The following is a 26,834-nucleotide window of genomic DNA, read 5'->3' as shown; positions in this document are numbered from 1 at the left end:
GACTCTGTTCAGAAGGACCTGGGCCAAGGTTATTGCCGATTGTAAATTGGAGCCAGTGATGAAGAAGTTTCTGTCATCAGCAAATAATACAGGATACACTGAAGGGCCCAGGTCCATAACAAGATCTTTGATATATAGGAGAAATAACATAGGGCCTAGAACGGAGCCTTGCGGGACACCCCTCCGAACAGGTAAGGGCTGAGAGGATACTCCACCTAGGCTCACACTCTGTACCCTTCCAGATAGATAAGAATCAAACCAAGAGAGGGGAACACCACGAATACCGTAACTATTTAATTTACTTATTAAAATAATATGATCGACCATGTCAAAGGCCTTAGAAAAATCCAAAAATAAGCCCAATACAGTTTTTTTAAGGTCGAGTTGTGAGCGTATGAAGTGTATGGCGTCAATAAAAGCATGAGAAGTTGAAAATTTCAGCCTAAAGCCATATTGGCGCGGAGAAATAAAAGAAACGGGTTGGTGACTGTCAAACAGAAAGGGAGACAGACGTCTGAAGATGATTCTCTCGAGCAATTTGGATATAACAGGAAGAATTGAGATTGGACGATAATTACCTATCTCTTTTGGATCGCCCTTGTTAAGAACTGGAATAACAATGGCTGACTTTAGTAAATCAGGGAAAACTCCGTGGGTTAAAGATAGGTTGGCAATATGCTTGATGGGCTCGTAAACAAAAGGAGATATGGTCTTCAGGAGCTTATTACTTAATCCAAGACAGTCAGGTGTAAGACTATTAGGGAGAGAACCGATGATTTGAAGTACCTCATTGCTATCAGTTGGACAGAAAAACATGGATCTAGGATTGAAGCAGGGGAATACAGCCTGTAAGGAGGAGCGGGAGTCAGTATGAGGAACATTAGAAAAATAATTATTAAAAGCGTCAGGTGCATGTAAAGGGTCAATTAATCTACCATTTGCGTCTTTAAGGCGAATAGGTATAGACTTTGATTTTCTATTTTTTGAGAGTATATCATTAATGGTGGACCAAATCTTTTTCAGGTTTCCTTTGCAATTGAGAAATTTTGTATAATAATAATTTTTCTTCGCTTCACGGATGAGTTTAGTGTATAAGTTTTTATAATTTTTATAATTTGATAGGTCAATATCACTGAGGCTATGTGGCATCCAGGGGCATATAGGGATATTTTTGCGGCTAGGTTTACGAATAGGAAAAGTTGAATGGATAATCTCACTTAGCCTTTGCGCAAAACCATTTGTGGCAGAATTTACCTCTTGACAATTTAAGACATCGGACCAGTCAGTGGTTCTTAGGCAATCGATAAAATAGGTTATATTTGCAGAGCTGTAGTTTCTAGTAGGTGAGTAGAGATGGGGGTGCTACTCCGACGAGTATACCATATATGGGCATAGAACCACGTGGTTTATGGTTTTTGTCAGTGAGAATTTGAAAAACAGGAATTTTCTCACATTTATGGAAGGTTTTATGGACTTTATCAGTGAGAATGGAAAAACAGGAATTTTGTCATATTTATGTCTGGTTTCATGAATGGTTATGTGTGTTGATCAATTTATTTGATGTTTTTATGGATTTTGTCAGTGAGAATTTGAAAAACAGGAACTTTGTCACTTCCTTCCTGTTGTTATTCGAAGCAAATGTTATGAGTTTCCGGGAGATCGCGTGTTTCCAATATTTGTTGTTCAAGCCAAATTTTATGAGTTTCCGGGAAACAGTATTTGTTGTTCAAGCAAAATGTTATGAGTTTCCGGGAAACAGTATTTGTTGTTGTTGTTCAAGCCAAATGTTATGAGTTTCCGGGAAACAGTATTTGTTGTTGTTGTTCAAGCCAAATGTTATGAGTTCCCGGGAAATAGTATTTGGTGTTGTTGTTCAAGCCAAATGTTATCAGTTTCCAGGGTAACAGTTAGATCCCCCTTCTCAGCCAATCAGAGAGCTTGCTTACATATTAGCGGCGGAGGGAGTATAAGGAGAGGATTTTTGCTATAGTTTTATCAATCTGTGAATTGAATTCACTAAGTTTTTAGTTAGCAGTGTAATAACATGAGTGAACAAGTGGAGTTAGAAACATCCTTTTATTGCAACTGTTCTATTGGTAAGGGGCATTTTCATGATTTTGAGTATTCACATGAACCTACTGAATGTTTAGACTGCATAGAGGCAGAGACAGATGAGAAGAATCTGGGGGAAACGAGAAGAAAAATTATATGTGACATGGAGAGAAATTTATATCGATTGCAAGTAAGCTCAGATAAAAGAAGGATTGATATGTTAGAAAAGCAGGACCAAAAGAAGAGACTAGTAAAAGAGGGCTTTTTTTATAGTGTAAAAGACAGCAGTGAAAACCCAAAGAAAAATGCATATAGTGCAAGATATAACTCGGATTATTATGATGATTATGCTTTAAGAGAAGAGAAAAAGTGGCCCTTTAAGAGACAACATAAGAGGTCATTCTACGAAAAGGATTTTAAAAAACGGAAACCATGGTGGAAGAGTTCCCATATATGATTTACCGTTAAATCTAATTATTGATATGTATAATGAGTTTTATATTGTAATCATACAATAAATTGTTTGTACTATTTTAATTTTCATATACTAGATATATATATAGAGTGAGGATACCAGCAGAGACTTCTGTACATGAATTGTTCAGTTTGATTAAATCACCCATAGAGTATTATCAGTCCATAACCAAGTCTTCTATCAAAGATAACAAAAAATAATTCATTCTTTCTAATCTTTATTCTCTTGAAATATCGATATTTATAACAGTTTTTAAATAAACTACATCTGGTTCAATTATCAGAATATCTATGTCTTCATCCTCCACTACCACTATGTCTACCAGAGGGGGTGGTATACATTCAATTTCAACCTCAGGTTCATCAATTATTGATATATCAATCAATGGAGTGGGCCTGTATTCAAATAAATCGCCGCGTACTCCTATTGTAGGCAAACTAGGAGCCAACCGCTCGTCATCCTCTATGCAAAGACGACCTGAAGGCCCCCGCCGTACCAGATCTTCTGACGTATATGAAAGACCATCTTCAGTTTAGTGTACTTCTAGCACATCATCAGTACCTTCGAAGGATGTAATAGTACAAAGAAGGACCTCCTCATCAAGTGAGAGATCCTAACCAAGCCATACATCCTAAAAGATTGATAACGCTATGATAAAAAACTAGAGTTTTCTGCGGAAAACCTATATTAGCTCAGATTTAACGGGGAGAGTTTCTTTTCGAACCTATATATCTACCAAAGGTTCAATACCTGAGTTAAATTAAGAGGTTTCAACTTCAGGAAAAAATTGCATTTTGACAACATTTGACAATTTACTAAATTTAAAGTTTTGTTTAGTTTCAAAAATGTTTTCTGTCACTCATCATCTTTTAATCATTCACAAACAATGCTAAGGAAAACCACTTTCGACGGTTTATCGGTTTTAAATTATTAAGAATGATATTATTTCTTTGAAATATGCATTTTACATTTTCAATTTTCATGCTTTTGATATGTGTCTTGTCCTTTTTGTGTAAATTGAAGCTGAAGGCTTATCGCAAAATCACAGTTTCAAGTTTTTTCATATACTAAAATTGAAGGAAGCTAGAAAATGTGAAAAATTCTTTTTACCCGAATATTCTTCAGAGCCCAACCTAACTAGGATCTGAAAGCAATAATATAACTTATAGTTGAACAAATGTTTTTTAAATATCTCTTTTCTGACATCATTTGGAACTTGCAAATTATTATAAGTAGTAACTGGTTACTTAATTTTTAACGAACCTATAATTAATTGAACCAATAATCCAAATTTTTGATACCAAAAGAATAAATGGCAAACGAAAAAGAATAGGAAAAACTACAAAATTTTAAAAAGTACAGAGTTTGGCTCATGAAATTGAATAGAACAATGGACTATGACAAATAGCTTCAGAATCAAAATCTAACCGAGTCAAATAAAGGTCCATCCGTTATTTTTGGATATTCATCCCCCCACCAAACAAGCAGTGCAGTTAAAACCTACTTAGAATCTATACTTAGACCGTGAAACTAGAAGAAACTAAATTTTCTGTAAAGTTATGTCTAGCGATATATTTAATTGAGTGACAAAAACTTTTTCCAACCCACAAGAGGTTATTTTTCAATTAAAAGTAAAGAGCTGCTACACTAAATCAACGATGAACAGAAATAATGTCGAATAATTTGTCAAACGTAAACCTATATCCAATGATATATTTAATAGAGTGATAAAAACTTTTTCCACAAGAGGTTATTTTTCAATTAAAAGTAAAGAGCTGCTACACTAAATCAAAGATGAACAGAAATAATGTCGAATAATTGTTCAAACGTAAACTTATGCCTAATGATATATTTAATAGAGTAGTAAGTCTAGCTTTGACAAGAGTGTTAGAACATCTAGAAAGAAGGTATCATATATAAAAATTAGTATTTTTTTATTACTCCCCCCCCCCCCAAAAAAAACACTTTACAGTCATTTCTTGTTAAAAAAATCTTTAGTCATTAAGAAATTTCAACGACCATCCTGTTGCAGAATTCCTATCAAGTTGAACAATAAAGCAAAAACTAAAACACCTAAAAAAAACCCTAATTTTAAACAGTTTTTGGGGAACAAGGCGAAAGTAAAGTGCAATTTGTCCGAAAGTAACCATAACTCTAAAAAACAGAATTTTAGTAATTATAGATACATGCATATGATTGGCTTTACACGCTGATTCCAAATACATAAATTTTCTTAGGTTTAATGTTATCCGTCAAAAGCTAAAACCTTGAGAATGTTAGCTTCGACATGTGATTGGTTGCAATTCCATTTTTTAGCCAAGCCTTGACCCCCCTAATTAAAGGATATGAATTAGAACCATGGGAAGGTAATTTCGTCGTATTTTGCGTACTTTCGTTGGAAAAAAACACTGAAAAGCCATATTAAGAGCTATATTTGTGAGTTGTTCACTGAAAATTCCATTTTTTTTGCCAAGCCTTGACCTCCCTAATTGAAGGATATTAATTAGAACCATGGGAACGTATTTTCATCGTATTTGCGTATTTTCGTTGGAAAAAACACTGAAAAGCCATATTAAGAGCTATATTTGTGAGTTTTTCACTGAAACTTCCCTTTTTTTTGCCAAGCCTTGACGTCCATAATTAAAGGATATAAATTACAACCAAGGAAACGTAATTTCATCGTATTTTGCGCATTTTCGTTGGAAAAAACATTGAAAAGCCATATTAAGAGCTATATTTGGGAGTTTTTCACTGAAAATTCTTTTTTTTTTGCCAAGCTGTGACCCCCCTAATTAAAGGATATGAATTAGAGCCCAGGGAACGTATTTTCGTCGTATTTGCTTATTTTTATCGGAAAAACACTGAAAATCCTTATTAAGATCTATATTTGTAAGTTCTTCACTGAAAATTCCATTTTTTTTGTCAAGAATTGACATTCCTAATTGAAGGATATGAAGTAGAACCATGGGAACGTATTTTCGTCATATTTTGCGTATTTTCGCTGGAAAAAACACTGAAAAGCCATATTAAGAGCTATATTTGTGAGTTTTTCACTGAAAATTCCTTTTTCGTGCCAAGCCTTGACCTCCCTAATTAAAGGATACGAATTAGAACCATGGGAACATAATTTCGTCGTGTTTTGCTTATTTTCGTTGGAAAAAAACACTGAAAAGCCATATTAAGAGCTATATTTGTGAGTTTTTCACTGAAAATTCCTTTTTTTCGCCAAGCCTTGACATTCCTAATTAAAGGATATGAATTAGAACCAAGGAAACGTAATTTCATCGTATTTTGCTTATTTTCCTTGGAAAAAAACATTGAAAAGCCATATTAAGAGCTATATTTGTGAGTTTTTCACTGAAAATTCTTTTTTCTGCCAAGCCTTGACATTCCTAATTAAAGGATATGAATTAGAACCAAGGAAACGTAATTTCATCGTATTTTGCGCATATCCGTTGGAAAAAAAACATTGAAAAGCCATATTAAGAGCTATATTTGTGAGTTTTTCACTGAAAATTCTTTTTTCTGCCAAGCCCTGGCATCCCTAATTAAACGATACGAATTAGAATCATGGTAACGTAATTTCATCGCATTTTGATCATATCTGTTTGAAAAAAAAACACTGGAAGGCCATATTAAGTGCTATATTTGTGAGTTTTTCACAGAAAATTCCTTTTTTTTGCCAAGCCTTGACATGCCTCATTAAAGGATATGAATTTAGAACCAAGGAAACGTACTTTCATCATATTTTGCGTATTTTCGTTGGAAAAAACACTGAAAAGCTATATTAAGGGCTATATTTGTGAGTTTTTCACTGAAAATTCCTTTTTTGCCAAGCCTTGACCTCCATAATTAAAGGATATAAATTAGAACCAAGGGAACGTAATTTCATCGTATTTTGCGTATTTCCGTTGGAAAAAACACTGAAAAGCCATATTCAGACCTATATTTGTGAGTTCTTCACTGAAAATTCCATTTTTAGCAAAGCCTTGACATTCCTAATTAAAGGATATGAATTAGAACCAAGGAAACGTAATTTCATCGTATTTTGCGCATTTTCGTTGGAAAAAAACATTGAAAAGCCATATTAAGAGCTATATTTGTGAGTTTTTCACTGAAAATTCTTTTTCTGCCAAGCTGTGACCTCCCTAATTAAAGGATACGAATTAGATTCATGGAAACGTAATTTCATCGTATTTTGCGCATATCCGTTGGAAAAAACACTGAAAGCCATATTAAGACCTATATTTGTGAGTTTTTCACTGAAAATTCCTTTTTTTGCCAAGCCCTGACATTCCTAATTAAAAGATATGAGATTAGAACCATGGAAACGTAATTTCATCATATTTTTCGTATTTTTGTTGGAAAAAACACTGAAAAGCCATATTAAGAGCTATATTTGTGAGTTTTTCACTGAAAATTCCTTTTTTGTCAAGTCTTGACCTCCCTAATTAAAGGATATGAATTAGAACCATGGGAACGTAATTTCATCGTATTTTGCGTATTTCAGTTAGAAAAACACTGAAAAGCCATATTAAGAGCTAATTTGTGAGTTTTTCACCGACAATTCCTTTTAGCCAGGCCTTTATAATCAATGGAACATAGTTCATTATATTTTACATATTTTTGATTGGAAAACACACCGAAAGGTCATATTATTTGAACTTACATCAAACGTTGGAGAGCTTACATTTGAAGAACTATCCATTATTTGCATATATTGTTCAATATTTCAACCTATACTGATTTCTAAAACTTCAAAACCCGGAGATATACACATTTAACGATTATCTATTCGCGAAAATCGTACTAGGTCACGCTATTAGAACAATAATTACCTCACTATCTATCACTCACGGGGAAACAGATTCAAACAATACTTCCTACATCATTTGGTTTAATTACGACAAACGTGGCATGTCCAATACAGATTAAAACCAGAAAAGACCAGAAACGCATAAAAATAAGAAAAAGGGAATTGCAATCAATCTTGTGTCGAAGCGCTAGCGCTGTCTAAGTAAAGAATGATGTGGAACATAACATGTTGTTTACGTTTTTCTAAATAGCCGGACACTTCATATAGAAGGTGTTATCATAGAAACTTCAAAACAGGCTCATTTGATTTGAAATTAAAGTGGATAATGCCCAATTCACAGGATGGGTATGAAAACTGTGGTTTTTAACAACGATATGCAAGACTAGAAATAAAAGTCTTTAGGAGTTACCCCCCCCCCTTCCACCTCAACCTTCGCTCTTGAAATCACCACACCCCCATACCCCCAAAACTCAAATTTTCCAGAGGATTTTAAAATCCCCCCCAAACACAAAATTTCTAGGAACGTTTCTTCATCATATTTAAATATTTTCGCAGGAAAACCTGCTTACCGAAGCGCTAGTGCTACCTAAGTTAAGAACTATGTGACTACAATATGTTGTTTTTGGTTTTTTCATCATAGCCAGGGCACTTCGTATAGAAGGAGTCATCGCAAAACTTTGAAAAGGACTCATTTGATTTGAAATTAAAGTGGATAGTGACCAATTCACAGGAGGGGGCGTGAAAACTATGGTTTTTAACTATGATATGCAAGACTAGAAAGAAAAGTCTTTAGGAGTGGGGCTGCCCATCACCTCAACCCTCGCTCTTGACATCCCCCCCCTAAAGTTGAAATCTAATCTAAACCACCATAACCACAAAATTACACAATATTGCATAGAAATACCAAAACTATAGGTTAGGCTATGTCAGGTTAGGTTAGAAGTTAGCTTTATCCACGTTTAAGTTAGGTTATATTAGGTTAGCTTATCAAGAGCGCTCATGATAAGCTAACCTAATCTAACCTAACTTAAACGTGGAGAAAGCTAACTTCTAACCTAAGCTGACATAGCCTAACCTATGGTTTTGGTATTTCTATGCAATATTGTGTAATTTTGTGGTTATGATAGTTTAGATTAGATTTCAACTTTAGGGGGGGATTTCAAGAGCGAGGGTTGAGGTGATGGGCAGCCCCACTCCTAAAGACTTTTCTTTCTAGTCTTGCATATCATAGTTAAAAACCAGTTTTCACGCCCCCCTCCTGTGAATTGGTCACTATCCACTTTAATTTCAAATCAAATGAGTCCTTTTCAAAGTTTTGCGATGACTCCTTCTATACGAAGTGCCCTGGCTATGATGAAAAAACCAAAAACAACATATTGTAGTTACATAGTTCTTAACTTAGGTAGCACTGGCGCTTCGGTAATCAGGTTTTCCATCGAAAATTTTTAACTAGGATGAATATACGTTCCGAGAAATTTGGTGCTTGGGGGGGGGATTTTAAAATCCTCTGGAAAATTTGAGTTTTGGGGGTAGGGGGGTGTGGTGATTTCAAGAGCAAAGGTTGAGGTGGAAGGGGGGGTAACTCCTAAAGACTTTTTATTCTAGTCTTGGATATCGTTGTTAAGAACCACAGTTTTCATACCCCCTCCTGTGAATTGGGCATTATCCACTTTAATTTCAAATCAAATTAGCCTGTTTTGAAGTTTCTATGATAACACCTTCTATATGAAGTGTCAGGCTATGTAGAAAAACCTAACAACATGTTATGTTCCACATCATTCTTTACTTAGACAGCGCTAGCGCTTCGACACAAGATTGATTGCAATTCCCTTTTTTCTTATTTTTATGCGTTTCTGGTCTTTTCTGGTTTTAATCTGTATTGGAAATGCCACGTTTGTCGAAATTAGACCAAATGATGTAGGAAGTATTGTTTTGAATCCGTTCCCTGTGAGTGATAGATAGAGAGGTAATTATTGTTCTAATAGCGTGACCTAGTACGATTTTCGCGAATAGATAATCGTTAAGTGCGTATATCTCCGGGTTTTGAAGTTTTAGAAATCAGTATAGGTTAAAATATTGAACAATATATGCAAATAATTGATAGTTCTTGAAATGTAAGCTCTCCAACGTTTGATGTAAGTTCAAATAATATGACCTTTCGGTGTGTTTTCCAATCAAAATATGTAAAATATAATGAACTATGTTCCATTGAATATAAAAGCCTGGCTAAAAGGAATTGTCGGTGAAAACTCACAAATTAGCCCTTAATATGGCTTTTCAGTGTTTTTTCCAATAAAAACACGCAAAATACGATGAAATTACGTTCCCTTGGTTCTAATTCCTATCCTTTGATTAGGGAGGTCAAGGCTTGACAAAAAAGGAATTTTCAGTAAAAAACTCACAAATATAGCCCTTAATATGGCTTTTCAGTGTTTTTTCCAACGAAAATACGCAAAATATGATGAAATTACGTTTCCATTGTTCTAATTTATATCCTTTAATTATGAATGTCAGGGCTTGGCAAAAAAAGGAATTTTTAGTGAAAACCTCACAAATATAGCTCTTAATATGGCTTTTCAGTGTTTTTTTCCAACGGATATGCGCAAAATACGATGAAATTACGTTTCCATGAATCTAATTCGTATCCTTTAATTAGGGAGGTCACAGCGTCGCAGAAAAAGAATTTTCAGTGAAAAACTCACAAATATAGCTCTTAATATGGCTTTTCAATGTTTTTTTCCAACGAAAATGCGCAAAATACGATGAAAATACGTTTCCTTGGTTCTAATTCATATCCTTTAATTAGGAATGTCAAGGCTTGGCGAAAAAAGGAATTTTCAGTGAAGAACTCACAAATATAGGTCTTAATATGGCTTTTAAGTGTTTTTTCCAACGGAAATACGCAAAATACGATGAAATTACGTTCCCTTGGTTCTAATTTATATCCTTTAATTAGGGAGGTCAAGTCTTGACAAAAAAAAGGAATTTTCATTAAAAAATTCGAAAAAAGAGCCCTAATTACGGCTTTTCAGTGTTTTTTCCAACGAAAATACGCAAAAAATGATTACATTGCCTGTACTTTGTTCTAAACTCATATCTCTTAGTTAGGACTGTCAGGGCTTGGCAAAAAAAAGGAATTTTCAGTGAAAAACTCACAAATATAGCTCTTAATATGGCTTTTCAGTGTTTTTTTCCAACTGATATGCGCAAAATACGATGAAATTACGTTTCCATGAATCTAATTCGTATCCTTTAATTAGGAATGTCAGGGCTTGGCAGAAAAAAGAATTTTCAGTGAAAAACTCACAAATATAGCTTTTAATATGGCTTTTCAATGTTTTTTTTCCAACGGAAATACGCAAAATACGATGAAATTACGTTTCCATGGTTCTAATTCATATCCTTTAATTAGGAATGTCAACGCTTGGCAAAAAAAAGAATTTTCAGTGAAAAACTCACAAATATAGCTCTTAATATGGCTTTTCAATGTTTTTTTCCAACGAAAATAACCAAAATACGATTAAATTACGTTTCCATGGTTCTAATTCATATACTTTAATTAGTAATGTCAAGGCTTGGCAAAAAAAAGGAATTTTCAGTGAAGAACTCAGAAATATAGCTCTTAATATGGCTTTTCAATGTTTTTTCCAACGAAAATACGCAAAATACGACAAAATTACGTTACCATGGTTCTAATTCGTATCCTCTAATTAGGGAGGTCAAGGCTTGGCACGAAAAAGGAATTTTCAGTGAAAAACTCACAAATATAGCTCTTAATATGGCTTTTCAGTGTTTATTCCAGCGAAAATACGCAAAATATGACGAAATTACGTCCCCATGGTTCTAATTCATATCCTTTAATTAGGGAGGTCAAGGCTTGGCAAGAAAAAGGAATTTTCAGTGAAAAACTCAAAAATATAGCTCTTAATATGGCTTTTCAGTGTTTTTTCGAACGAAAATACGCAAAATACGATGAAAATACGTTTCCATGAATCTAATTCATATCCTTTAATTAGGGAGGTCACAGCTTGGCAGAAAAAATAATTTTCAGTGAAAAACTCACAAATATAGCTCTTAATATGGCTTTTCAGTGTTTTTTTCCAACGGAAATGCGCAAAATACGATGAAATTACGTTTCCTTGGTTCTAATTCATATCCTTTAATTAGGGAGGTCAAGCCTTGGCAAGAAAAAGGAATTGTCAGTGAAAAAATCACAAATATAGATCTTAATATGGCTTTTCATTGTTTTTTCCGACGAAAATATGCAAAATACGATGAAAATACGTTACAATGGTTCTAATTCATATCTTTTAATTAGGGAGGTCAAGGCTTGGCTAAAAAAAGGGAATTTTCAGTGAAAAACTCACAAATATAGCTCTTAATATGGCTTTTCAGTGTTTTTTCCAACGAAAATACGCAAAATACGATGAAATTACCTTCCCATGGTTCTAATTCATATCCTTTAATTAGGGGGTCAAGGCTTGGCTAAAAAATGGAATTGCAACCAATCACATGTCGAGGCTAACATTCTCAAGGTTTTAGCTTTTGACGGATAACATTAAACCTAAGGAAATTTATGTATTTGGAATCAGCGTATAAAGCCAATCATTTTCATGTATCTATAATTACTAAAATTCTGTTTTTTAGAGTTATGGTTACTTTCGGACCAATTGCACTTTACTTTCACCTTGTTTCCCAAAAACTGTTTAAAATTAGGGTTTTTTTTAGGTGTTTTGGTTTTTGCTTTATTGTTTGACTTGATAGGAATTCTGCAACAGGATGGTCGTTGAAATTTCTTAATGACTAAAGATTTTTTTAACAAGAAATGACTGTAAAGTGTTTTGGGGGGGGGGGAATAATAAAAAAATAATAATTTTTAGATATTATACCTTATTTCTAGATGTTCTAACACAATTGTAAAAGCTAGACTTACTACTGTATTAAATATATCATCATGCATAAGTTTACGTTTGAACAATTATTCGACATTATTTCTGTTCATCTTTGATTTAGTGTAGCAGCTCTTTACTTTTAATTGAAAAATAACCTCTTGTGGAAAAAGTTTTTGTCACTCTATTAAATATATCATTGGATATAGGTTTACGTTTGACCAATTATTCGACATTATTTCTGTTCATCGTTGATTTAGTGTAGCAGCTCTTTACTCTTTAATTGAAAAATATCCTCTTGTGGGTTGTGGAAAAAAGTTTTTGTCACTCAATTAAATATATCGCTAGACATAACTTTACAGAAAATTTAGTTTCTTCTAGTTTCACGGTCTAAGTATAGATTCTAAGTAGGTTTTAACTGCACTGCTTGTTTGGTGGGGGGATGGATAACTAAAAATAGCGGATGGACCTTTATTTGACTCGGTTAGATTTTGATTCTGAAACTATTTGTCATAGTCCGTTGTTCTAATCAATTTCATGAGCCAAACTCTGTACTTTTTAAAATTTTGTAGTTTTTTCTATTCTTTTTCGTTTGCCATTTATTGTTGTGGTATCAAAAAATTTGGATTGTTGGTTCAATTAATTATAAGTTCATTAAAAATTAAGTAATTAGTTACTACTTATAATAATTTGCAAGTTCAAAATGATGTCAGAAAAGAGATATTAAAAAAAAAATTTGTTCAACTATAAGTTATATTATTGTTTTCAGATCGTAGTTAGGTTGGGCTCTGATGAATATTCGGGTAAAAAGAATTTTTCACATTTTCTAGCTTCCTTCAATTTTGGTATATGAAAAAACTTGAAACAGTGATTTTGCGATAAGCCTTCAGCTGCAATTTACACCAAAAGGACAAGATACTTATCAAAAGCATGAAAATTAAAAATGTAAAATGCATATTTCAAAGAAATAATATCCTTCTTAATAATTTAAAATCGATAAAGCGTGGAAAGTGGTTTTCTTTAGTATTGTTTGTGAATGATTAAAAGATGATGAGTGACAGAAAACATTTTTGAAACTAAACAAAACTTTAAATTTAGTAAATTGTCAAATGTTGTCAAAATGTAATTTTTTTTCTGAAGTTGAAACCTCTTAATTTAACTCAGGTATTGAACCTTTGGTAGATATATTGGTTCGAAAATAAACTATCCCCGTAAAATCTGAGCTAATATAGGTTTTCCGCAGAAAACTCTAGTTTTTGATCATAGCGCTATCAATCTTTTAGGATGTATGGCTTGGTTGGGATCTCTCATTTGATGAGGAGGTCCTTCTTTGTACTAGTACAGCCTTCAAAGGTACTGATGATGTGCTAGAAGCACACTATACTGAAGATGGTCTTTCATATACGTCAGAAGATCTGGTACGGCGGGGGCCTTCAGGTCGTCTTTGCATAGAGGATGACGAGCGGTTGGCTCCTAGTTTGCCTACAATAGGAGTACGCGGCGATTTATTTGAATACAGGCCCACTCCATTGATTGATATATCAATAAATGATGAACCTGAGGTTGAAATTGAATGTATACCACCCCCTCTGGTAGACATAGTGGTAGTGGAGGATGAAGACATAGATATTCTGATAATTGAACCAGATATAGTTTATTTAAAAACTGTTATAAATATCGATATTTCAAGAGAATAAAGATTAGAAAGAATGAATTATTTTTTGTTATCTTTGATAGAAGACTTGGTTATGGACTGATAATACTCTATGGGGTGATTTAATCAAACTGAACAATTCATGTACAGAAGTCTTTGCTGGTTTCCTCACTCTATATATATCTAGTATATGAAAATTAAAATAGTAAAAACAAATTTATTGTATGATTATAATATAAAACTCATTATACATATTAATAATTAGATTTAACGGTAAATCATATATGGGACCTCTTCCATCATGGTTTCTGTTGTTTAAAATCCTTTTCGTAGAATGACCTCTTATGTTGTCTCTTAAAGGGCCACTTTTTCTCTTCTCTTAGAGCGTAATCATCATAATAATCCGATTTATATTTTGCACTATATGCATTTTCCTTTGGGTTTTCACTGCTGTCTTTTACACTATAGAGAAGGCCCTCTTTTACTAGTCTCTTCTTTTGGTCCTCCTTTTCTAACATATCAATCCTTCTTTTATCTAAGCTTACTTTCAATCGATATAAATTTCTCTCCATGTCACATATAAATTTTCTTCTCGTTTCCTCCAGATTCTTCTCATCTGTCTCTGCCTCTATGCAGTCTAAACATTCAGTAGGTTCGTGTGAATACTCAAAATCATGAAAATGCCCCTTACAAATAGAACAGTTGCAATAAAAGGATATTTCTAACTCTACTTGTTCACTCATGTTATTACACTGCTAACTAAAAACTTAGTGAATTCTATTCACAGATTGATAAAACTATAGCAAAAATCCTCTCCTTATACTCCCTCCGCCGCTAATATGTAAGCAAGCTCTCTGATTGGCTGAGAAGGGGGATCTAACTGTTACCTTGGAAACTCATAACATTTGGCTTGAACAACAACAACAAATACTGTTTCCCGGAAACTCATAACATTTGGCTTGAACAACAACAACAAATACTGTTTCCCGGAAACTCATAACATTTGGCTTGAACAACAACAACAAATACTGTTTCCCGGAAACTCATAACATTTGGCTTGAACAACAAATATTGGAAACACGCGATCTCCCGGAAACTCATAACATTTGGCTTGAACAACAAATATTGGAAACACGCGATCTCCCGGGAACTCATAACATTTGCCTCGAATAACAACAGGAAGGAAGTGACAAAGTTCCTGTTTTTCCATTCTCACTGACAAAATCCATAAAAACCTCAAATAAATTGATCAACACACATAACCATCCATTAAAACAGACATAAATGTGACAAAGTTCCTGTTTTTTCATTCTCACTGACAAAATCCATAAACCCATCCATAAATGTGACAAAATTCCTGTTTTTCAAATTCTCACTGACAAAAACCATAAACCACGTGGTTCTATGCCCATATATGGTGTTCTCGTCGGAGTAGCACCCCCATCTCTACTTAGGTGTTGGTATATTAATTATAGAGCGTAGAGGTAGTGGTTGCGAAGGTAGTGACAAGCAAATAGGAAAATGGTCTGACAGATCCGAAAATATTATATTTGAGGACTGGTCATTTCCCAGGGAAGTGTATAAAAAAATGTTATCAATTAATGTTGAAGTTGATCTCACAGGATCGACTCTACTGAGGAAAACATTGTGAGTAGAAGACCACTCGCGGTTAACGATTCAAAAAAAGTGTCAGATCCAATATTTTTACCAACATTGAGTAGGTTGCAATTAAAGTCTCCAAGAACTATTGCCTTTTTATGGGGTAGGTTAATAAAATTAGAAATCATCAAATAGATTACAAAAACATGAGGTCGGAAATGGAAGATTATAAAATAAGGAGAGTATATAGGAATTTTGGCCAATAACTATGTTAAAAATTATTGAATAAATACATCTGAGATTTATATGTGTAGAGAAAATAGATTCGCACTCTGATAGCCTGGTAAAATTTACATTCGAACGGATGTAAAGTGAGATACCCCCAGAACACTTTGTCAATCTCCTGGGCATATGGATTATTTGGTAACCAGGGAGTAAAAAATCAGTAGTGTCATCATTATCGGAAAGCCATGTCTCTGTTAATCCTATTACGTCAAAAGGGCAGACACCATTGAATGAAATTAAATCTTTCAACTTGAGCCACTTATCCCGGATGCTTCTGATGTTGAAACAAAGAACATTTAGGGAATTATTATTTACAAGTTTTGGCTTCACATTGGTAGCAAAATCAAGAATATCAAGGTATTTACAACTAGCGTGTGTTAAGGTACCAGGGGGGCTGCTTAGAAGGTTGACATGCTGATTACTTTCTATATCAGAATAATTAAAAGCAATTTTATTAAAAAAGGATAAATTAGTTAAAAACGGAAAATCACTCATTAAGTAGTCGTCAGGCATTCTGATTGTGACTCAATCAGCCTATGTTGGCTTAAAACACTCTCAATTTGAATTCCTGCTTCAGAAACTATGGTCTCGCCGAAGTGGGTTTTTGCCAAATTCTTCAGAATAATGCATTTCAACTGATTGGGTAACTCTAATTGGGAGATGAGCATAGAGGTAACTGTAAAGCTGGCTAATTTAAAGTATATTGTCGATTCATCTTCCAAAGCATTTGGAGAAACTGTGTGAAATCTGTGGGGAGTAATTCCAGGTAGCTTTGTCGGTCTTGATGTCTTCCCTCGCGCAGGATTTTCCGAAAGGGGGTTCTTCAGGGTTTTATGGGGGGCACTTGGTATCAAGGGGAACCATGGATTAATTTTATTACGGATGAAATTATTCTGAAAATTTTCAACACTAGGGGAAGCATAGGGAATTTCTGGTGTCCTGGGGGCTGCTGCTTGCCTGGAACTTGTTGGTGATTCAGGGGCTGTTGTTGGCCTGGGGCCTTTTGGAGGCCGGGGGACTATTGGTGCCCTTGGGACTCGTATTGCTACAATAGGGATTGGAAGTTGTTATTCTTTTTCTATTCTTAGTATCTCTGCCCTTTGTTTATATTTTGGACAGTTTACTTTATCTAGGGACTGGTGTTTGCCCTTACAATTAGTACATATTGGGTCAAATTGACAGTTTGACTCATTATGGTCCTTGCCTAGGCAAATCTTACATATGTTGGAATCCTCTCTGCAGTATTTATCTGAGGGCCCAAGCTTTAGACATTTAGTACACTGTAATGGCTTTTCTTTGCAAGGCTTGAAAGATTTTTGTTGGCCAAAGAGGAAAACTTTGTCAATATTAAATTGTCCTTGAAGCTCAAACAACACAGTTTTAAAGTTTGAGGTTTCAGTGGTTTCGCGACCAAGGGTATGAACACTAGAGACCAGAATGCATTCACCTTTTTCGTTCATCAATGCTTCCATCAGATCCGAGTTTAGAAACGATTTAGGGCATTGTAGAGCACTATTTTTGTTTGTATCGGGCTTGGGGACCACAGATGGGCTGTGACAACAACATTTTCAACACTTTTTATCTCCATTACCTTTTTCACTGATGTGGGATCGTTCAAAAGGAAATCTAGGGATCCTGATCTGTTTATATTCATATTAAAGTTGCAACGAATGGTCTTGAAAAGACTCTGTTTCTTACAGTTTCGGTTAGTATTGAGCCGCATCGCTACTTACTTTCAGTTCATTACCACGAACTCTTTGATTCGCATTTGACTTCTGCATTTTCACACTTGTTACTATTAATGGGAATTGACAAATCATTTTCCTTCATGCATATACAGACCCAAGAGCAACTGAATTGGAATACCTTAAGCCTAAGACTAGTTTTGACTAAACCTAAAGGCTCAAGCACACGGCGCGAGTTTACAAGGTACAAGCTGACTTTTTCACACGCAGCTCGTAAACTAGTATTGTGTATTCGATGCACTCGCCCTTTAGATGATTGGAAAAATGTTCTGGTCAAAAACACTCGTTTAGCACATGCAATTTCCAGAAAACAACTTCATATTTCAAGCCATTGCCCATGAAAATATTTAGCAGCGTTGCCCTTCCCATTCGGAATAATTATCACGCGCATGATAGATGCGAGTCTGAAGAATAAACATAAGTATGGACCCTTTGGGAGTCTCCTTTTTTGGGAAATGTTCCATTTTTTCAGTTTTATGAAATCTGTTAATATGTCTGTTAAACAACAAGACCGTTTAATCTTGGGATGCGTTATGTACAGTCATAGGCCAAAGCTATTTTTGCTTGTAACTAGGTAAGATTTTAATACTTTAGACTGACTGAAAATCAAAATGAACTATTTTGTATCGTTCACTTTGTGTCACTCCATTGTAACAGTAGAAACACAAGCATCATGTATGGGAAGGAGGATGTCCCCTTGATTATTTTTCAGGTCGACACTTAACAGATGCTATTTTTGATTAAAAAAAAAACTAAATTGTTAAGATTCAGCTCTTACTCATATCCGGAATTTTAAATATGCAGGGTGAGGCAGGAAAAACAGGAACTTTCTTTTGGGGTAATAAGAGTGTAACCTAACAGTCATATCCCTTGTCCTTTTTTGTGGTGGTAAAAAGGTTTCGTGAGCCCCAAGATATACCAGGCAACCATATTCCGGCAAGAGTCTTATGTAGGATGTATATAGACAAACAATCGGTCAGTTAGATGGGCTTCGTTAATACCAATGGCTTTATGTGACATTTCTTGTCAAACAGAGTCTTTAGCCTATATGCGAATTTCATCTTATCTTTGTTTTTATTCAGCCAGTGTTCTTGGCCGATTCTCATCTTAAGGCAGCCTCTTAGCCTATAGGCTAAAATCACACGAGAAATTATCTGCTAAGCTTGATGGCCAGGTTCGGCATCGGATTTTGAGACAACAAAGTTACCGAACAATTCCCGCACATCTGGTTTTGCTGAAAACTTGCCTTACAGTGTGTTATATTGCAAGGTTTTGCCGAAACCAGATTTTTTGACGATGTAGAAAATTCTTCAATCAAGGAGGCATAGTTGTGCCTCTTTAAAGAGGCGACCCACCACAATGTTAAGCGATTTCCGGTCCTAGCTGTCGCAGAGAGACAGCGGTGATCGCATTTTGTAGCCTAAGCTCAAACTAAGAAACATACAAAATTTCACCCCCCCCCCTCCGACTTTATCTTCATGGGGGAAAGTGGGCCGGAAGTTTCGACCCTCCCACCATAGCCCCCCTTTAACGTTGTCCGATCGGGCGAAATTTAGAGGATTAAGCTTTCCTAGGGCCTGGGAGCTCATCCTAAAAATGTCAGCTCAATCCAATCACTCCGTCCCTGTTTTCCAAAAACCAAATATAGCCACTTAATGTTCATCAAGTTATTTTCTTTTATCAGCCACGCCTACAGGCCACAGTTCGCAACGGATTCGGGTGAATGAGGACTCATTTGAACAGGAATTCGACCTGTTAGGGCCTTTTGATATTTTCAGACCGAAAACATTATCCCTCGAATTTACATTTACGAAAAACCTCGTTTTTCAAGGAGGAAAGTGGGCCAGAAGTTTCGACCCTCCCACCACATCCCCACTTTAACGTTGTCCGATCCGGCTGATTTAGAGGATAATTTAGAGGATAAGCTTTCCTAGGGCCTGGGAGCTTATCCTAAAAATTTCAGCTCAATCTGATCACTCCTTCCCTGTTTTCCAAATGTTTTTTAATGTTCATCAAGTTTTTTTTTATCAGTCACGCTTACAGGTCACAGTTGGCGACGGATCCGGGTGAATGAGGACTCATTCGAAGCGGAATTCGACCTTTTAGGGCCTTTTGATATTTTCAGACCGAAAAAATTATCTCTCGAATTTACATTTACGAAAAACCTCGTTTTTCCATAAGAGCCCATGTTAATTTTTGAAATTCCTAAAAGCATAGTATTTCATTATTAAATTAGATCAAAATAGTCCTCTTAACCTGACAAGACCGACTGCAAGCTTCCAAAAACTCCAGCTCTTTCCCAGAAGTTTTTTTTTGTCGAGAAACGAAAATCTTACTTTGTATTTGCTTGAGTCGAAAATAGATTGTAGAGACTTTGACAAAAAAAACGTTGAGTTTTTTCTGTTGCTGAGCCAATAAAAATAACTAAACAAGAGTCTCTGATAGTACAGTGGTCACTATTCCTGTCTGTCATGCGGAAGACACGGCTTCGATTCCCCGTCAGAGTAAATTTTTTATATATTGAATCTAAAGTAGTATCTCTTAAATTTAAAGTTTAAAAACGAAACTCATTTTCTTTTTTAAATCCAATCTATTAAATCCTTCGGCTCAAAAGGCGTCTCCAGAAGAATATCACAGTCCGCCTTCAGCTTACAGGTAAGTCTCCACTGCTTTGATAACATGCCGTACACCCACATGCTCAAAGAAAAGTTTAAAAAAGAAAATCTTACTGTGCATTTGATTTGAGTATTCAGGAATTAAAAGCCTTAACAAAAGAATCTTCAAAAGCGGTGGGTTTGGGTGGCGACAGCCCCCCAACTTTAACTCCTGACACGATCAGCTAACAGTTAGTCAAGCAATAATAAGTAATAAACTGTACAAAAACCTGCAGAAATTATTTGAAAAAAACTACGTTTTCTAAAGAGTTAAAGAGGCCGAGTCCCAAGTTTGAGCCTAAAAACGTGCAGGGATTAGGAGGTACAGTTGAGGGGGGGGGGGCTGCCGCCCCCCACGCCCCCACTTTTGCAGCCTCTTTTGTTAAGATTTTTATTTTGGGGGTCTACCGCCCCCCTCAACCCCTGCTTTTTCCCTTGCAAAGAAATGCTTTGCAATACCAACGAAGTCTGCTTGAATTTTTTACCGTAAGAACATCCTATTCCACATCTTCGATTAGAAACAGTACTGAGCCTGTTTGCTGGATTTTTTACATGAGATTTTTCCCTAACCGATAACAAGCTATAATGTGATGAACTTAACAATTTTGAACAGAAAAAACAGGGAACAGAAGAAGGGCTCAGCATAAACAAGCAGTTTAGGTTCAGGTAGATTCAGGTTCATCTATTTTTCCATCATACATAATCACACTGAATACATAACTATACCTGGCACAGAGACAAGTTTGTAGTTATAACTGTAACAGACTGAGTTGTCATTACTAAATTCTCTGAAGATTATAAAAAAATGCCATTGAAACAGTTTCATTCGTGTTGGTACGACCAACTGGTTGCAGGCTACAGGACTTAAAAAATCTTAACAAAAGAGGCTGCAAAAGCGGGGGGTTTGGGGGGCGGCAGCCCCCAACTGTACCTTAAAATCCCTGTACGTTTTAAGGTTCGAACTTGTGACTCAGCCTCTTTAACTCTTTAGAAAACGTAGTTTTTTTTCAAATAATTCAAGTAAAACATCTCAATACACCAATCTTAAACATACATGGCGGTCACTACGCATTCAGAAGTTCTCATGTAATACACCTAGTTCTCATGTAAAACATACCTACATAGAATTTGCAGTAAAAGGTTTTTAACCAGGTCAATTTATGCTTTTCCATCAATCATCAATAACAAGAATATACAAACATTTGATTGTTTGGTGATCACTCACCAATTACACTTACAGTTAGCGTTCAGTCGTTATTAATACTGAAGTCTTCATTAAGTTTCATTGTTAAGAGGATTTCAAACTTGTTTGTGTCATGGCAACGCCAAATGCTCGAACTTTGCTCTCTTTTCGGTGAATTCAGTCTATTGTCTATGCAGGTTATATTGAAATAAAACATTATTATGCTAATATTAACAAAAGTTTCTTCTTCAGGTTTCCACCGGTTTGGAGGTGTCGATTTCGAAGGAACATTTTTCGTTGATACGGAAATTGATGACGACTATGTTGGCTTTATCTTCAGGTATGTTTTTGCTTACACATCTCTGTGAAAATTTCTTCTTATAGATTACCAAACGACATGGTTGACGAATTTCACCAAAGAGCTTGTAGGTATTCTAACATAAATTGCATTCTAGTTGCAGCGTAATTGCCGATAGCTTCTCCGTTTTAAACAATCCTTTATGATCAATGATACGGGGATATTTACCAACATCATAGATATGGTTAAATAGGGAGTAGTTTTGACCCTCTTCTAACTTTAAAATGATTGAAAACTCTTCAAAACGGCTGGTAAAAGGTGAAGTGGAATGAATGCAAGTGTGCATGCGCAGGAATTTATTTTGGAGGGGCAGGCAAGTTCGTTAAAATAACCAAAATGAAAAACTTACATAATGTGACAAAACTTACAAAAATGTGAATGGTCTGAATTACAATAACTGGATAAGGCACACCTAGTTTAGCTTGATCAGTGAAAATTGGATTCTTCAGTGGCCCACTAAAGCTGCTTCTACAATGATTAGTATTGATGAAAGGAGGGAAAATTGAACTTTCAGAATATATTATTAACCCCATGTGATATTGATTGTTTCCAGAAAAAATTCTTGGTGAAAGTTACCTCACTTACCTCAATTCCATTGCCGCCATCTCTCGAGCAAATTCCTTGCCAGCAGCGTTGCCTTGATCTCATGATGCCAACCAAAAAACACCAGAAAAACTGCCACTAAACGGCCAAAAACAGTAACGCCCGAAAAAGGCTCTGACAGATGCGCAGTAGATGGCTGTGCATAAAACGAAAGCTCTAGAGCCATTCAGTCCGATCAACGTGACGAGTGGCTTTGCGCCGAGTGCCTCTCGATTTCAAATGTGGAATATGACATTTTTACCAAAATGAATCTTAGACTGGGAAGTGTTTGGGTGTGCCCCATGTGCCGCATTGAATGAGCACCTAGACGAAATGCGGGACATGTTTGGCTCACTCAAACAGGACATGAGCGCGTGTTTGGACTCCGTTAAAGCCAAAATTCCAGATCTCGAGGAGAGTGTCAAGACAAAAGTGTCTGTATCTGAAGCCGCGGACATAGCGGGTTGTGTTGTCGCTGAGAAATTAGAAACCGATGTTCGAAAATCGTCAGACAAGAACAAGAGAAGTCTTAAAAAATGACAAGACAAGAAAAGTCTTAAAGTCTTCAGACAAGAAAAGTCTTAAAAAATGAGTTCAAGGTCGACGTGGACAGCATCACGAACATTCGAGGCTTACCAAAAGCTCAAAACTCCGCAGATTCTAGAACCCCTGCCGCTGCCAGGCCTGATCCCATATTGTTTTCTATTAGTTCAAGTAAGGAGAAAGCGGAAATCCTTAAGCTCTCCTGCACCAAAAAAGGCGACATAGCCTTTTACGCAGATACCTCCAAAGAGGACCGCCAGAAAAGAAAGGTTCAAGTTCAATATGGGTTTTAATTAAAAAAAAATATAAAAATACACTTAACTCAATTCCTTGTGCCATTGATGCACGTTTGGGCCCGTAAGAATTGCACACTCTAATTACAGCGTGGTCTCCTGTCTTCTCCAATTTCCACCCCGAACCTCCATCAAATAACAATAAATTTAACACAACTTCTCCTCCGCTCAAATCCCTTGAAGTATCAAACTAAAATATAATAAATAATAATAATATAAAAAAATTCTAAAAATAATAAAAATAAAATAAATCAGGTAATGAATTTTTAATCTTTTAGATATTTTTTTACATTCTTTTTGAAGGAGCAAGAGACCTATATGACTTCAGCTCTTGCGGAAGTGCATTCCACTCTAGTATACGCAATTCCAGGAAAAAATTCCGACATAGCTGTCGGTGTCGGGGGATACAAATGTCTTATAAAGATCGTGTATTCAAACTATGGGTTTGTGCTGCTAGTGTAAATTAGCCTTCAAGTCGTGACGGGAGTGTTCCTGAAAAATATTTAAAACAAAAAACGGTGCAAGATAGTCTGTAAAGTGATGCCATTGATAGTATGTTCGGTGCTGGGCCTAAAATTTGAAGTGGTTTGTTGTGAAGTGAGTTTAGTCTCTGTAAATGTGTCTTGAAATTGGATTATGAAATTAGATGAAATTAGAATACCAAACTGTAGAACAATATTGAATGTGAGGCTTGATAGCTACATTGTAAATCAGGATCAGTATTTTTTTAGGGAAATGGTGACTGAGTTTTCTGAAGATTCCAAGGTTCCTTGAAAGCTTCGTCTCGATACTTGCTATGTGGTGCCTGAACGAGAGGTTTTCGTCGATCAAAACCCCTACGTAATCGAACGTGTTCTTTTTCTGGTCTCTTGATAAGTCCACGAGAGGTTTCAATACCAATCACATCAGGAGCCAGCGAATCTATACGTGAAAAAAATAAAACAGTCGATTTGTTAATGTTAATGACTAGACGATTTGCGTCCATCCACAAGTACGTTTCTTCAAGATTGTCTTGTAGCTTCGTTTTGAGAGACTTGATGTTCCATTCTGAGCTTGCCATAAGTGAATCATCGCAAATGCCGTTAGTTCGTCCTCGGCTTCTACTATAGACCCCGGCATCGTTTGTGGGTGACATAGTTTGCAGCAATAAGGGCTACGACTTGCAGGAGTCAGTACTTGCTGAAGATCATTTACGTGAAAAAGAAATAATACCTGTCCCAATTTAGAGCCCTGTGGCACCCCGCAGTTAACTACTATATCATTTGTAAGGTCATTTCCTGTGTTTAATACAGGATGTTTGAAGATTTTCCAGGTAAGAATTAAACCAATCTAGGACTAGTGGATGAGATAAAAAGACGTGCTGCTGCTGGCGAGCGGAATCTAGGAATTAGAAACGTCATTGTTTTAAAAAAACGGGGCGCCTTCGGGATTTCCAGTCCCTGTGCAATCACAACAGATGGAGCACTAAATCTGGAACAGCCTCAAGTAAATAGTGTAAATAGGGAGCAAGAGAGCATTGGAAGTTCCATGGACTCAACAAGTTATCAAAGCGCAAAATCACTGGAATCGACCAATGACGTTTTTCTAAGTGCCAATTCGGACAGCGAAAGCGAAATCATTTCCGAAAATGAAACGCCTGAAACAGAAATTCCTGGTATTGGCAACAGTGCTACAAAGATAAACAAATCCGAAAAAGCATTTCGTGTGCTTTACACAAATTCTGATACTCTTGCCCCAAAACTTGCTGAACTGAAAGTTTTTTGTTTTGATCTTAATGTGGACATTATTTGTGTTTGTGAAATTTGCCCAAACAACTCAGTGCACAAGCTGGAGGAATCTCACATTCAAATCCCTGGATTCAACTTGTGTAGCAATTTGAATAACTCTGAATGTCGTTGAGGAGTAGCAATATACTCCAGAACTGGACTGAAAGCTAAAACTGTGAGTTACCCTCTTATTAATTCCACTAGTAGTTGGGTTGAAAATGTTTGTTTGAAACTCCATATTGGATCTGAATAATATATGATAGGTGTAATTTACAGAAGTCCATCAGCCCCTGATCAATTTATTTCACATCTATCCATATCTGACCTGGTGTCCAAAATGAGTTCCAATGAGTACTCAACTGTCTTTTTGTTTGGAGATTTTAATATGCCTGATGTTGATTGCGTTGAAGAAACAGGATACTCCCCTGAAAGTAGCCCATCCTGTGTCACAACAATTCCCTTTCTGACAACCTACTGATACAGATTGTAGACCAACCAACAAGATTCAGGCACCAACAACAACCCTCCTTACTTGACTTAGTTATCACAAATGATCCTGAACGAGTTCTCTCTATTTCTTACCATCCTGCTCTTGGAAGCAGTGACCATGTCTGTATCTTGACTGATATACAGATAAACAACAAGAAGGAGAACATGATAAAGAAATCCTTTACGGACTATGAGCAGATAAGGCAGGACCTATCCAGGATTAAATGGGAGGATATAGTCAATAGTGGGGACATTGAGAAAAGCTGGGAAACGTTTAAGGTAACAGTCTTAGATGCTGAAAAGAAAAACACCCGAGAATATTGGTGTCTACCACCTAAAACACTCCCATACCTGGCAAAAGAAGTAAAAAGAGCAATGAAGAAAAAGAAAATAGCTTGGGCCAAGTATGTAAAATGTAAATGTGATAAACACCATGACAGGTATGAGAAATGTAGAAACAGACTAAGAAATTTGACTCGGAAGGTTATGAGGGACCACGAAGATGCAATTGCAACTAACTCAAAACAGAACCCAAAGATGTTTTGGCGTCATGTCTCTGCAGCTAACCCGTCTAGACAAGATATCCCAGATCTAATGACAGAGGATGGTAAAAAAGCTTCAGATACAAAAGAAAAAGCATACCACAATTCCAGTTTTAGTACCAATTTCTCTGCCCTACCCACAGCCAACACACCACCTCCTCTACCAGAACAACTAATCCCAGAACCAATGGTCATGCCAATTATTTGTAAAGAGGAAGTTAAGAAGAGGCTAAAAAAATTGAGGCTGACAAAGCTGCTAGACCCGATAACCTACGCCCAAGACTGTTAAAAGAAACTGCTGAATACTTTGCCGAACCAATTGCTATGATGTTTGAGATGTCCCTCACTTCCAAAATACTTCCAAATGATTAGAAGCAAGCCAACATCAAGCCAATACACAAGAAAGGGAGAAAGGATCTTGCTAGTAATTATCGGCCTATAAGTCTCACATCAGTTGTATTTAAAGTACTTGAGGGCATCATAAACAATGCACTGGTCTCCCACCTCGAGAAAAACCAATTACTTAGCAAAAGCTAACATGGTTTTCGAAAAGGCCACTCAATTGATACTAATCTAAATGAGTCATGCGATTTTGTGACTAGACTCTTAGATACTGGTCAGCCGGTGGATGTCATATTGTTCAACCAAGCCAAAGCCTTTGACAAAGTTCAACACCAATTACTAATTTTGAAATTAAAGGCATATGGAATGCATGAAGATATAGTAGCTTGGATAGAAGCCATTCTAACTGGCAGGAGTCAGAGGGTGTTGGTGTACAACTGCAATGGCAATGCTGTCTATTCTGAACCGCTACCAGTCACAAGTGGAGTGCCACAGATCATCCTGGAGCCTACATTATTCAGCATGTAGATCAATGACTGTACAACAAACGTGAAGAATCCTTTGACG

The 26,834-nt window shown here is 36.0% G+C and overlaps 1 protein-coding gene across 1 annotated transcript in view; it reads left to right on the top strand.

Moving 5' to 3' along the window:
- The window catches only part of LOC148946825 (cartilage oligomeric matrix protein-like), a 262,924-nt gene that overhangs the window by 223,161 nt on the left and 12,929 nt on the right, over positions 1 to 26,834 (top strand). The window contains exon 18 of the mRNA XM_089096438.1: positions 21,605 to 21,692. Within this exon, the coding sequence (XP_088952564.1) occupies positions 21,605 to 21,692 (88 nt within the window). The remainder of the gene's footprint in view (positions 1 to 21,604; positions 21,693 to 26,834) is intronic.

This window comes from Artemia sp. Qi Xiang Cuo, chromosome 11 (genome assembly GCF_049724085.1).
Source record: "Artemia sp. Qi Xiang Cuo chromosome 11, ASM4972408v1, whole genome shotgun sequence".
Taxonomy (NCBI): Eukaryota; Metazoa; Arthropoda; class Branchiopoda; order Anostraca; family Artemiidae; genus Artemia; species Artemia sp. Qi Xiang Cuo.
This window is presented reverse-complemented; position numbering and strand designations above follow the sequence as displayed.